The following is a 14666-nucleotide window of genomic DNA, read 5'->3' as shown; positions in this document are numbered from 1 at the left end:
GTTGTTGACAGGGATGTGGAAACATTTATTATGATACATTGCTAGTGGGGATGCAAAACATGCAGCCCCTTTGCAAAAGAATTTCCTCGAAAAGTTAAAGTTACCATCTGACACTTCTAGTTTTGGGTATATACTCAAGGGAATTGAAAACATAAAAAACATGTACACAAATGTTCAAAGCAGCCTTGTTCATGGTAGTCAAAAAATAGAAACAATGCACATGTCTATCAGTTTAGGAATGGATAAACCAAATGTGGTATATCCATACAATTCAGCCACAAAAAAGAATGAAGTACTGATTGTATGCCACATTATAGATGAACCTTGGAAATATCATGCTTCATGAAAAAAAGCCAAAGACAAAAGGCCTCATATTGTTTGATACCATTTATATGAAGTTTCCAGAGTAGGAAACTCCATAGAAACTGGAAGATTATTGGTTTACAGGGCCTAGAGAGGGGAATGAGGAGTGACTGCTAACGGCAGAGGGTTTCTTATTGGCATAGTAAAAATGTTCTGAAATAGAAAGTGGGCTGATTGCACAACCCAGTGAATATACTAAAAAAAAAAAAAACCCCAGTGAATTGTCTACTTAAATGGGTGAATTTTATGGTATGTGAATTATATCTCAATAAAGCTGTTATTAAAAGCAAACAGTCCCTACAGTGTTCCATTTAAATGGGTCACCTGGTATTGGAAAATAAAATCACTCCAGAGTTTTCCTGCCTCACTGGCAACTCTATAGTGTTTGCAGTTGTTTTTTAAAGAACTGTCAGAAGGCTGGAATTCCATTTGTAGAGTTGTTTTGCTAGCCAGAGGTGCATGACTACTTTTCAGTTATACAAAGTTTGGTCAAAGCTACATATAAGGAAAAATTGCCTAGAATTAGCCAAACTGAGATTATTTCACTGTTTTTATAGAAAGTCTTACTTCATTTACAATCATACTTTTAAGCCTTCTTTGGATGATGAAGTCCTCTTTTTTTTTTTTTTTTTCATTGCTTCATCGTCAGTTATTCTTGGTGCTTTTCTGTGCACCCTTTGAATTTAAATAGTTGAATTCAAAATGAACTAAGCTTGTTATGAAGTGTTACTATTTTTTACAACTGAATTTTGAAATAGAATGAGTTCAGATCTTACTAGCTGTAAAATTTTATTGAATTACTTTCACATTTTGATCAAGTTGAGTATATCTTAATATTAGCAAGATCCTATTGTCTATTTTTTATAGTTTTTCATTTTGCATCAGTGTAGTCGGTTTTAACCCGCTCTGTTCTTAGCTTGCAGAACACAAAGAAGTACGACATACTTACAGTCTGGAGTCTCTTTGCCACTGTCCTTTTTACGAGGAAGCCATGCATTTAGTTGAAGAAGGAAAAATTTACTCAAGAGTGCTTAGGTACTATGCTTATGTTTATGAAAACTATTAAGATGCTATTGCTATGTTTGATATTTATTAAAAATGTTTATGAGAATAAGGGAAATATGTTTTTAGGCTCAAAAAAATTTTTTACATGCTTTGTCAGTATTGAAAAGACATGACGTGTTTTTTATTAAGGTCCTGAGGTTAAGCCTTATTTGAGTCCAAATTTTACAGTAGGCTTGATCTTAAATGCACTTTAACAGTTGTCTCCCTGTTTATTACTTAGAACTGAAATGTTGGAGTGCCTAGGAGACAGTGATTTTCTTGCCAAACTTCACTGTATTCGACAGGCTTTTCAGGTATTTTTTTTTTTAACATTAAGTGACTTCACTCAGCCACTCATCCCCACCCTCATGCTGTAGAATCCAGCTGCATATAAACAGACTGCTCTTTGCTCTTTATTATCCTATTCCTAATGGCAAATAAGTCCACTAAGTTTATTTTTCCTGCCTGCTGTCTCTCTTCATTTGTCATCCTCTCCTATAACTTCCCATATCTATCACATTTTGTCAGGATAGGATATTTTGATGCTAGAGATGTATGTGTACAAATGGCTACTTAAAATATAAATCCTCTTTTTATTATCTTTAGTTTGTGTTCTAGCGCATTTTTCATTTGAATTATTTGTGAAATCATTGATTTCCTAAAATGAAAAAGGCTATGTAATAAAAATGTCTTTATTGTTTGATGTTTTGGAGCTATATAATATTTATTTTGATTTTCTAATATTAATTGAATAGAATTTAAATTCAGATTTATCTTCCTTTAATCTTTTTTTTTATCATAGGTTCAAGAGCTCTGTGTCCATTCGAGTTAATTATAGATCTCTTTTTTTCTTTGTTTGGGCTGGATTTTTTTTTTCAGGTAATTCTTTCAGAATCAGCCAACAGGATCTTCCTTGCTGAAAGTGGGAGGAAAATTTTATCAGCGTTAATTGTAAAAGCACGAAAGGTAAACTTTTCTGTTGGCAAGTTTTTTTATTGTTGTTTCAGTGGAACCCAAGGTTAAAATACATTAAATTTTGAATAGAATAAAATTGTTTATTTCTTTGTTTTGCTTTGCTTTTTAGGCTGCACCTGCAGCATATGGAAGTTCCCAGGCTAGGAGTCGAATTGGAGCAGCAGCTGCAGGCCTATACCACATTCATAGCAATGCGGATCCGAGCTGCATCTGTGACTTACACCACAGCTCATGGCAGCGCTGGATCCTTCACCCACTGAATGAGGCCAGGGTTAAACCTGCATCCTCATGGAAACTAGTCAGGTTCTTTAACCCGCTGAGCCACCAAGGAGAACTCTAAAATATAGTTGTAGATAGTTAACGAGTTTCACATATTAAAAATAAATAACCCAGGAGTTCCCATCATGGCTCAGTGGTAATGAACACAACCAATATCCACGAGGTTATCCATGTTTATGGAGTTGCAGTGAACTGTGGTGTAGGTCTCAGATATGGCTCGGATTCTGCATTGCTGTGGCCGTGGCATAGGCCAGTAGCTGCAGCTCCAGTTAAACCCCTAGCCTGGGAACTTCCATGTGCTGCAGGTGCAGCCCTAAAAAAAAAAGACAAAAAAATAAAAATAAAAACAAAAAAATAGATAACCCAAAGAGCATTGATTTCTACTTGGGTTGATTTATTTTCTGTGTATAAAGTTCACACTGTTTTTGGTCAAGTTGAGAAATTATTCCCAATTTGCTATACAATATGTGAACATAATGGTGAGAGTTATCATTAGATCTGCTACTAGGCCACCACTGTTGTTATTTCTGATACCTCTTCTCTTACGTCCTTCAATCCCGTTCAGTAAGAAGTTTCCAGGAACTAGTGTAGCTCTCAGAAATCTGGAAATACAAACTGAGCTTCCTCTTACTTATCATCATGGGACTGAATGAGGCAGAAGCAATGGCAAGAACCTTAAGATTGTAAGGAACCATTTTCCTTTATGTGTAGAATGTGTCTGGATGATGAAAAAAAACCTCAAAACAGGCTTTCCTTAAGGCATTTGAACACGAGGGTTTTCAGACTCTCTCCCTTTAAACCTTAGTTTCCACGTCTGTATAATAGAATTATGTTTATGGTACCCTATTTTAGAGTGTTCTTATGATGATTAAAGGAAAAGTATAATTTTAAAGTGTAAAATAAATATAGGGTGATATTGCAGTTCCCTTCGTGGCTCAGCAGTTGGTTAATGAACCCAACTAGGATCCATGAGTATTCGGGTTCCATCCTTGGCCTCGCTCAGTGGGTTAAGGATCTGGTGTTGCTGTGAGCTGTGGTGTAGGTCACAGATGAGGCTTGGATCCCGAGTTGCTGTAGCTGTGATGTAGACCAGAGGCTACAGCTCTGATTGGTCCCCTAACCTGGGAACCTCCATATGCTGTGAGTGCAGCCCTAAAATAGCAAAAAAAAAAAAAAAATATATATATATATATATATATATATATATATACACACACACATACATACATACACATACACACGGTGATGTTAATTACTTGCAATTCACAATGTAAATCTTATGTTGCTTTCTTGGCCTTTCAAAGACAAACCCACTGATTTGAACTAGAGTTTCTCCAAAAGAAATAGAACTGCATCGAAAGTATCACACAGTATCTGCTGTCCTGAGTTTTCATTTCAAGGACTGACCTAAATAGGCATACATGTTTGAGTAGTAAGCAGTTTGCTTATGACATTTGACTTATATTTTCTTAGTCTTCTTTAAAATGTTGGACCAACAAAATATTAAATGAATATGGCATACCTAATGGAATGGTTACTAATAGAATGAAAATTTAACAAACTTGCTTAAAGAGTAACTTATTTACTCTGTAGGCTTGAGCCTTGTTAAAAAGTTGAGTTTAGCACTAAAGTATGTTTTCTTCTGCAGAATCCAAAGAAGTTTGAAGATGTTTTTGATGAAATGATCTATTTTTTAGAGCAGACTGATCACTGGGATAGTACTGAAATGGAACTTGCTGCTAGAGGAGTAAGTTTCATTTTTATAATATTCTGTTTAGTTATTTACACATAATATTTACATAATTTGAGGCCACTGTTTCCTTGTCTTTGTTTAATGACAGTAAAACCAGTTTGTGGTGGTGGTTATGACAAAGTCATGAACAATAGCAACCATATTCTTTTACTTCGGGGCAACAGTTGAAAGTCATATTTTTTACAAAGCCCTTCATTCATTCCTTTCTTCCTTCTTTCCTTCTAAAAGTCAAAGAACAGGTGCTAGCTAGCAGGATGGTAATGGTAGCCTGTGAAGGATGGTTTCAGATTGGACAATAGTAGCTCAGTGGGGCCAGGGGATTGGCTACATACACAGGATCAAACAAATAATTAAATATGTTGAGAATAGTCAGAGCCAAATTTCTTGCTGTCAGAAGGGAAGTATAAAAAGCCAGGATTAGAACTGGAGCTGTCAGTGTGAATTCATAGTTTACAATTTAGATAGATAGAAACAAGAAAAAATATAAGGGTTTTCATATACGTAAACATACATAAACTTCCTTGCTCTATTCACTGAGAGGGTCTAGGAACAGCAACACCTCAAAAGAAAAATTATTCCAGGAAGTTCCCATTGTGATTCAGTGGGTTAAGAACCCAGCGTAGTCTCTGTGAGGATGCAGGTTAGATACTTGGTCTTGCTCAGTGGGTTAAGGATCCAGTGTTGCTGTGAGCTGTGGCTTAGGCTGCACATTTGGCTCTGATTTGACCGCTAGCCCGGGAACTTCCATATGCTGCAGGTGCAGCTATAGAAAGGAAAAGAAAAAGAAAAAAACTATTCCTTAGAACATAGATCTTGGCTTCCAAGTACCACTGTCTTCTAGAAGGAAATAGGACTCCTTGGAAAAATGGCTGATTCCAGCACTGAGATAGGGAAAGTGCATAATGAGCCTGGAATATTTTGTTGTAATAGAAGCTTAAAGAATGAATTTGCAAGTGGCTGAAAAGCTTTCTAGGCAGAGAAAACAGGTGATGCCAAAACATAGAGGCATTGTCTTTCCTTGTCTGGTGCTCCCTCACTCAGTGAAGAGACCAGTATGCATTCAGTTTTACAGGCCCGAACCCTGGGACTCATCCTTTACACCTCCTTGGTCCTCACTGACTTGATCATATTCATGTCTAAGCTTTGCCAGTTTAACTCCCAAATCCCTTTCAGTTTCTTTACCTTTTCTTTTTCCTTTCTTCCTTCCTTCCTTTCTTTTGCTTTTTAGGGCTGCATGTGTGGCATATGGAAGTTCCCAAGCTGGGGGTCGAATTGGAGCTACAGCTGCCAGCCTACCCCACAGCCACAGCAACTTGGGATCCAGGCTGCATCTGTGACCGACCTACACCACAGCTCACGGCAACAATGGATCCCTGACCCACTGAGCGAGGCCAGGGATTGAACCCGCAACCTCATGGATACTAGTCGAATCATTTCTACTGCACCACAACGGGAACTCCTCTTCACCTTTTCTCATATGCCGGTCCCATCGAAGTCTAAGTAACTCTTGTGCTTCCCTGGACTTTCTCAGGGCTTTTGCATTCCCTGATTCCTTGCCTGTTCCTCCTCTCCCTGCATCATTCTTGCTTCTCTGTTCTGCACTCCACATTGCTACCAAAACAGTCTTTAAAACATACCAATCACAATACTACTCAGCCATAAAAAAGAATGAAATCTTGCCATTTGTGATGACATGGATGGACCTAGAGGGTATTATGTTAAGTGAGATGTCAGAGAAGGACATGCTGCACGATTTCACTTACATGTGAAACCTAAAAAACCAAGCAAATGAATAAACATAACTAAACGGACACAGAGTCATGGATACAGAGAACAGGCAGATGGTCAACAGAGGGGAGGGAGGCAGGGGGAGGAAAAAAGTAAGTGAGAGAGATTGAGGTATGAACTTTCAGGTATCCAATAAATGAGCCACAGGTATGAAATGCACAGTGTGGGGAATATAGTCAATAATGATGTAATGTCTTTGTATGGTGACAGATATAACTATACTTGCATTGATCATTTTGAAATGTATGAAAATATCAAATCACTGTGTTATATACCAGGAACTAACACAGCATAGGTCAATTGTACTTCAAAAACAAACAAACAATTTCACAGAAAAAGAGATCAGATTTGTGGTTACCAGAGGGAACAGAGGGTCAAGGGAGGGGGAAATTAGATGAAGGTGGTCAAAAAATGCTCACAGAGGGAGTTCCCGTCGTGGCGCAGTGGTTAACGAATCTGACTAGGAACCATGAGATTGCGGATTCGATCCCTGGCCTTGCTCAGTGGGTTAACGATCCGGCGTTGCCGTGAGCTGTGGTGTAGGTTGCAGATGCGGCGCGGATCCTGCGTTGCTGTGGCTCTGGCGTAGACCGGTGGCTACAGCTCCGATTAGACCCCTAGCCTGGGAACCTCCATATGCTGCAGGAGCGGCCCAAAGAAATAGCAAAAAGACAAAAAAAAAAATGCTCACAGACTTCCACTTAAAAGATAAGTTGGAGTTCCCGCTGTGGCGCAGTGGGTTAGTAATCCACCTTGTCTTTGTGGTGGTGCCGGTATGATCCTTGCCTGATTCAGTGGGTTAAGGATTTGGCACTGCCGCAGCTGTGAGCAGCTTCGATTCAGTCCCTGACCTGGGACCTTCCACGTGCCATGGAGGTGACTGAAAAAGAAAAAAAAAAAAAAAAAGATAAATACTAGAGATATGCTGTACCACATGTTAAAGATAATCAACACTGCTTTGTAATGTATATGAAAGTTGTTCAGAGTTCTCATCACAAGGAAAAATATTTTTTCAAATTCTTTAATGTTCCGTCTGTATGAGGTGATGATGTTCACTAAACTTAAAATTATTTCATGACGTGTGTGAGTCAGATCATGTTGTATGTCTTATGCTGTCTGTCAATTATATCTCATTAAAACTGGAAGGAGAAATAAAATAATTCACAAGGAACTGAAGCTAAAAATCAGATCCGATCATTCGTCTCCCCTCTACCACTATTCCCAGAATACTGTGGGGATAAATCCAAAGTCACCAATTAACACGGGCCATAAACTCTGTGGGCGCTAGCTCTGTCTCACTGCTGGGTGCTCGCATCTATGCCCTCTGCCGTAGAGAGCTTCAGCACACTTTCAGCGGTCAGCTCTGTCTCAGCACCACTGGGTTCTCTCTTCCCCTCAAGTCCTTGACAAGGTGCTTCCTGTAGCTGTCTGGCCTCACCCCCTGAAAAAAGCCCTCACTGACCTTCAGTCTGAATGAGAAGCTTCATCATAAGTTTTCACAGTACCCTGCACTTTTTCCTTTCTGTGTTTACCACAGTTTTAATCATGTATTTGTGGAATTCTTTATTTCTGTCTGTTTTCCTCACTACACCCTAAGCATCTAGTTTGCTTAGTGTAGAAGCCTGAGCACCTGGTACAGCATATTGCACCATACAGGATATGCATGAATGAAAGAGCAAGGGATTCATGATGTGGTGGTAAAGACAGGCAGGTACACCAGTGGCTAAACGACAAAGCAGAGGATGCCAGAAGACCCCTAGACCAGAATGGAGGGGAAGATTAATTTCACCTGATGGGATCTAGGAAGGAACAGCTGTCATGTGAATTATAATTTTGGATGGTTAGTTGTTTTCACAGGTATCTCTCCTCTTCCTCTTTTTCTGTCTTAGATGTAATCTGATTCAACTAAAAACATCCTGCTATTGTAATGTATGAAGCCTGGCTCAGACTTTTTTTCAGCTCTGTGTAATGTTAATTGCTGTTTTAACTCATAATTTAATGCAGGTGAAAAATCTAAATTTTTATGATGTTGTCCTGGATTTTATATTAATGGATTCCTTTGAAGATTTAGAAAACCCACCCACTTCCATACAGAATGTAGTAAATAATCGCTGGCTAAACTCCTCCTTCAAAGAAACTGTAAGTGGTGGTTTACCTTCTTAGTGGTAACTGTTTAAATTTGATGAAAACTAGAACTGGGAAGATGAATAAGATTTATATATAATCTGCCTGTAGAACATTATTGGGGAACTGAGCTCATCCTTTGGTACTGGGATCAGATGTATATGATGTATAACATCTTTGTATGAAGTGTCCCTTTCGGCTCTTCTATCGGTCCCTGCCTTGACCTGGAGGACCCAGTGTTTCTTCAGATCTAAAACAACAACAACAACAATAACAAATTCAGGGTTCATACTAGTTCAGGCCTGACAAAAATTGTCTGTAACTGAAATGGCTCTGAGGCTAAACTGAAATATAGCAGCTTCAGTAGAAAGACAGTATATATGTTTTTGGAGGAAAACATGGAGATTCTTGTTCCCAAGTACTATCAAAAATTAGGGCAGAGGAGTTCCCGTCGTGGCGCAGTGGTTAACGAATCCGACTAGGAACCATGAGTTGCGGGTTCGGTCCCTGGCCTTGCTCAGTGGGTTAACGATCCGGCGTTGCCGTGAGCTGTGGTGTAGGTTGCAGATGCGGCGCGGATCCCACGTTGCTGTGGCTGTGGCGTAGGCCAGTGGCTATAGCTCCGATTCGACCCCTAGCCTGGGAACCTCCATATGCCGCGGGAGTGGCCCAAGAAATAGTAAAAAAGACACACACACACACAAAAAAAAAAAAAATAGGGCAGAAAAAGAGTAGGCATACACAAAGATAAAATAGATTTAAACTATATTCTTTACCTTGTTTTTAGTTTCTATTATTTTTCTTATATCTCTAACTTTTTTTTTTTTTTTGGTTGGGCTTAAGTGTGTATCTCGAAGTAGGTGGGATTCATGATGAAGTTCGAATGCTTTTTAAAAATGTTCCAATTAGCTATTTCACAATTATTTTGGAAATTCCTGATACTGCATTTTAAAGCATTTTTAATAAATCCACTTTTCCCTCAAAGTGTGTTTTAACCATAAGGGTTACATATCCCCCATTTCTATAACTGATTTGGGGTAGTGACCTTGATCAAAGTTGGGTCATGCCAGAGCAGGGTCAGATTTCTTCAAGATCCACCTGGGTATTTTTGTCCCTGTCATGGTTGTGTTTCTTACTTCTTTGTTTGAATAAAGCTGTTGGCCCTACTCACAACTATTTCCAGCAATACTATTCTTGAAGAAAAGAATTACTTGTATTATAATTACCAAGTTCATTGGCTACCAGGTTCCTTGGCCCCCAAGCCCAGCCTTTTTCTTTTAGTGGCTATTTAATTTTAAAATTTATAAATACTTTTTTTTATATTTACAAACGATAGAAGGAACATGGACTAGTTCTTTTTAGGAGTTAATGTTTTAAACACTTTAGAACTTTGAACTTCTAATAAAAGTCTCTTCTAAATGGAAAGTTTATATAGTTAATAGATTTAAATCTTGCTTTTTCTCCTCTGTAAATGTTTAGGCCGTGGCTTCAAGTTGTTGGTCAGTATTGAAACAGAAAAGGCAACAGATGAAGGTAAAATTCATTATATCTTGCACTTTTTTGTAAAGTAATTTGAGGCTCCTGTAAAAGAAACATCTAAGTCAGTTCTTGGCTGGGGATGGCAGCTCGAAAGCACTGTCCCTCAGGCTGATGAGTGACCTTTTAGAACTGGCTTGGCTTCTCTGTTTGTGAAGTCCTTCTCCCTCTTCCTGAACATTCTCTATAGCTCAGTGTAGCCAGTATGGAGGCGTGCAGGGAAGTGGGCTAGAGTTAGAAACAGCTCTAACCGGGGCTGTCGTTTTTTGTTTTTCACTTAGTGATATTGTAAGATTTAAAAAATGATTTAATATGGTATATTCCACTTCATGTAATCCAATTGGGAAATGATGATTTGATTCTTATAGCTGCTTTATTCAGCTGAGAGCACCTACCAGAAACATCTCCTGTCCCCATGCTCCACACCCTCCACCCCTCTTACCCACTGCGTGCTGCTGTCACCAGGCACTCCTGTGCTAATGGGATAACTCGGAGTGAGACTGCCTAGTTTCAGATGTCACTCACCAGCCATGACCTCAGGCAGGTTGCTTAACCTCTCTCTGCCTTAAGTTTCCTCATCTCTAAAAAAGAGCAGAGTATCTGCCTCATGGTTTTTTTTTAAGGATTATATGTAAAGTGCTAAGAATAGTGCTTGGCATAGTGCATCATGTAAGAGTTGGTTATTTTTATGTTATTATTACTTGCCCACTGACCTGTAGCATTTTATCTTATCCACATTTGTAAGCCTGATCCTTATAACTTTGAAACAAGCGCATTGCCAAGTGTGAGAAGCATAATCCTCACAGCATCTGCAGCAAGTGCTTGTCAAAAACAACTGTGGAGGAGTTCCCTTGTGGCATAGCAGGTTAAGTATCTGGTGTTGTCACTGCAGTGGCTTGGGTTGCTGCTGTGGTGTGGTATTGATCCCTGGCCCAGGAACTATTAAGTGCCCTGGGCACAACCAAAAATAAAAAAATTTTCTTAAATAATTCTGGACACCATGTAGTTGAGTAACTCTTGTATAAAAGATGTTGTACAACGAAGTATTGTGCAACATGGGGAATATGGCCAATATTTTGTAATATCTGTAAATGAAGTGTAACCTTTAAAAATTGTATTAAAAATGATTCCAGGGAGTTTCCATTGTGGCATAGCAAATTAAGAACCTGGCATAATATCCATAAGGATGCAGGTTTGATCCTGGCCCTGCTCGTGCATTAGGGATCTGGTGTTGCCCTGAGCTGTGGCTTAGGTTTGCAGACGCGGCTCAGATCTGACATTGCAGCTATGGCGTAGGCCACTTCATAGCACAAATCTCATACCTTAGAGTAGTCTTCTTTCTATATCTATAGAAAGAAGAAACTCGGAAACTCTTTCCTGTACTGGGAATGCCATACTCCATCCCCTGTACTTAAATAAATCTTACCTACTATTGAGTTCAGCTCACACTGCTCCTTGATGAAGCATGACCCTTCTGCTTTGGCCTATGCTAACTTATCTGTCTGAATTCCTAACATAGTTAATATATATAGTTAACTAGGTATAGGATTTAGAATTTTAATACATGCAGAACATCTCTTAGACTACAATTAGTGTATCCCTGGTAACTTGTTTGCCTTCACTACCTAGCCATTACGTGGGAATTAGGACAGGTTTTTTGTTGTGTTTTTTTAGGGCCACACCCATGGCATATGGAGGTTCCCAGGCTATGGGTCTAATCAGAGTTACAATTGCCAACCTACGCCACAGCCACAGCAGCGCCAGATCCGAGCTGCATCTGCGACCTACACCATACTCATAGCAACGCCAGATCCTTAACCCAATGAGTGGGGCCAGGGATTGAACCCACAACCTCATGGTTCCTAGTCAGATTCATTTCCATTGCACCACGACAGGGACTCCTAGGACAGATTTTTTTAACCCCTCTGATGTCTCACTTTTTACATGTTAAACTGATGTTAACACAGCCTACTTTTAAGGAACATGTTATTAAATTAAGTAGAACTGGAATATAGTGGGTATTATCTGGAATATAATAGGTATACATTAAATGGTAACTGCTGCTGTATTTTCAAATTGAAGTTTAAAAGGTATCTTGGAGGCCTGTAAAATAGAAAATAACCCCTCAAAGAAGCTGAATCTTAATGCATACTTATCCCCTGTAGATGCTGTATGATGAGACCCACAGAATGTTATTTAACAAGGGAAATTTAGAAAGTTAATAAACTTCCAGAGTTTCTTAAATCACAACAGTAGGTACTACCATTTCACAAGGAGGGGCATTACATAATTAAATGCTTCAATAATATCTGGTTCCTTAACTAAAAGTTAGACTTCTAGTAAGCATATTTTTTGCTTAATCATTTAAAATCCATTTTAGTCTTTTTCAAACAATCTGATTGATTGAGTAGAATTTCTTAAATTCTACTGAACTAGTTGAAACCATGGTAGATCTCATTAATCCTAAAAATTATACTACTGAGAAACATTGTTGCATTCTTGTTATTGCTTAGTTATAGCACTGATGTGATTTTTTTTTTTATGAGGTAAAAATGCCTTTAAGAATAATTTTTTTAGGAGTTCCCGTCGTGGCGCAGCAGAAACGAATCCAACTAGGAACCGTGAGGTTTCAGGTTTGATCCCTGGCTTCACTCAGTGGGTTAAGGATCCAGCGTTGCTGTGAGCTGTGGTGTTGGTCGCAGACGTGGCTCAGATCTGGCATTGGTGTGGCTGTGGTGTAGGCTGGCAGCTACAGCTCTGATTAGACCCCTAGCCTGGGAACCTCCATATGCTGTGGGTGTGGCCCTGAAAAGACAAAAAAGAATAGAAATGTTTTCAGCACATTGAATGTTGGCTAGGATATGAAATCTACATAAAGCATTCTGTGGCTCTGAAAGTTACTTGTAGGTTTATTAACTGTCTTACTAGGCTGGATAATTATTGACCTTTGGTCTGTCTTCAAAAAAAAGCTGGTCATATGATGAATAGCATGCAAATGCAAGAAAGTAAAAATAGGAGTTCCCGTTGTGGTGCAGTAGAAGCAAATCCGACCAGTATCCATGAGGATGCAGGTTCGATCCCTGGCCTTGCTCAGTGGGTCAGGGATCCAGCTTTGCTATAAGCTGTGGCATAGCTCACAGACACGGCTTGGATCTGTCATTGCTGTGGCTGTGGTGTAGGCCAGCAGCCATAGCTCCGATTCAACCCCTAGCCTGAGAACTTCCATATGCTGTGGGTGCAGACCTGAAACGCAAAAAAAAAAAAAAAAAAAAAAAAAAAAAGAAGAAGGGAAAAATAACTTGATTCTCCTTTATTTCCCAACAGATCCCAGATGGATTTTTTGCCCATTTTTATGCCATTTGTGAGCACATCAGCCCAGTCCTAGCCTGGGGCTTTTTGGGTCCTAGAAATTCTCTGTATGATTTGTGTTGCTTCTTTAAGGTATTTCCAGTTATCGAATCATTTCTTTTTTCTAAATTGTAAAATGAATAAGATTTTATTCTGTTTATTTTTGCCTTTGTAGAAGAAAGAAGCTTATCTAATGTTGTAAAGTTAGGAAAGTCACCAGGTGCCAGTGGAACCTCCTTAAGTAGTTTTGGTGCTTTATCCTGGAGAAGATTCAGCAAGTCTGTCCACCTTAATCAGCTCCTTCTGTAATGGATACATGTTCTCATATGTGTTATGTTAAACAAGTTGCTATAGACCGTTCTTCATGCCCGGACACTTTTTGAAATTTATAAAACAAGTAACATCTGTCTCTATTGCACATGTGGCAATTTAGAAATAAGTTATGGGGGGGGCAAGGTAATAGGAATGATAAAATCCCAGCTGTGAGAAATAAGATGGAAGTTTAAAAATGGTGTCTCAGTGTCAGCAGTTTAAGTTTACCCAGATACAAGTTGTAGCTCATTGCCGAATTTTCTGCCTGGCACAGTGCCAAGAAAAGTCTCACTGTTTAATAGTCCTGAATTTAGGCTGAGTTTCAAGGAGCACAGAAAATAAACATAATCAAATGTGAACTAGAAAGTTTTTGATGTTGAAAGTTTAGATGTTTCACTATACCCTTCATTAAAAAATTAAATTATTTTATTTATGTGCTGTTAATGTAGTATTTATGTAAATGGCTTGGGAAGTGTTTATTTTACTGTCATTGAAAATTCATTAGTTTTAGATGAGTTTACCTCTCAAATGAAAGGTTAAGTGGGAAAGGTTTGGACTGGGAATGAAGTCTGCCATTAATGAGCAGTCTGACTGTGGGCAAATCAAGCTTTGTCCTCCTTTAAATCATCTGTAAAATGAAGGACTTGACAGTTTGATTGCCAGTGACCCTTCCAGATATAAAACCTAGTGAAATCTATGAAGTGCCGTCTTAGTATTTCTTAACATTTGACTTCTCTAGGATAGAAATTAAACATTTCTAGTTTTTGTTCTTTGGAATTACTTTTTTTTTTCCTATCATGACGTAACATCCTGAGGCTTACTACTTAGTAGTATACAACTTGCTTAAGTTTCAGCATAAGCATTAAGTTACTGAAATGAAATATCCTTCACGATCTTCCACTTGAGACCTGAAATTACTTTTATTTTTTTGTGTCTTAACTTTTTTTTTACAGAAATATATGCATTTGAAATTTGTAAGCTACAATTAATTATTGGAAATAGTTTACCCTTCTATAGTAAAGTAGTGATAGTGCTGAGGTAACACTGGAAACTTCAATTAGTGGGAAAGGACTAATAGCCCCTTGCATTTATACAGTGCTTTAGGCATTTTCCATAGATTTTTTTTTTTCTTGATCATTACATC

At 38.6% G+C, this 14666-nt stretch overlaps 1 protein-coding gene across 4 annotated transcripts in view; it reads left to right on the top strand.

Annotated features, from left to right (window-relative positions):
* Window positions 1-14666, top strand: part of MIGA1 (mitoguardin 1) — an 89159-nt gene that overhangs the window by 70210 nt on the left and 4283 nt on the right. For all 4 annotated transcript variants that reach the window (XM_021096450.1, XM_003356422.4, XM_021096448.1 and 1 more), the window contains 7 exons: window positions 1280-1398; window positions 1649-1721; window positions 2287-2373; window positions 4310-4408; window positions 8207-8341; window positions 9806-9859; window positions 13187-13303. In XM_021096450.1, coding sequence (XP_020952109.1) covers window positions 1280-1398; window positions 1649-1721; window positions 2287-2373; window positions 4310-4408; window positions 8207-8341; window positions 9806-9859; window positions 13187-13303 — 684 coding nt within the window. The remainder of the gene's footprint in view (window positions 1-1279; window positions 1399-1648; window positions 1722-2286; window positions 2374-4309; window positions 4409-8206; window positions 8342-9805; window positions 9860-13186; window positions 13304-14666) is intronic.

The sequence above is a fragment of the Sus scrofa genome, chromosome 6 (assembly GCF_000003025.6).
Source record: "Sus scrofa isolate TJ Tabasco breed Duroc chromosome 6, Sscrofa11.1, whole genome shotgun sequence".
Lineage (NCBI taxonomy): Eukaryota > Metazoa > Chordata > Mammalia > Artiodactyla > Suidae > Sus > Sus scrofa.
This window is presented reverse-complemented; position numbering and strand designations above follow the sequence as displayed.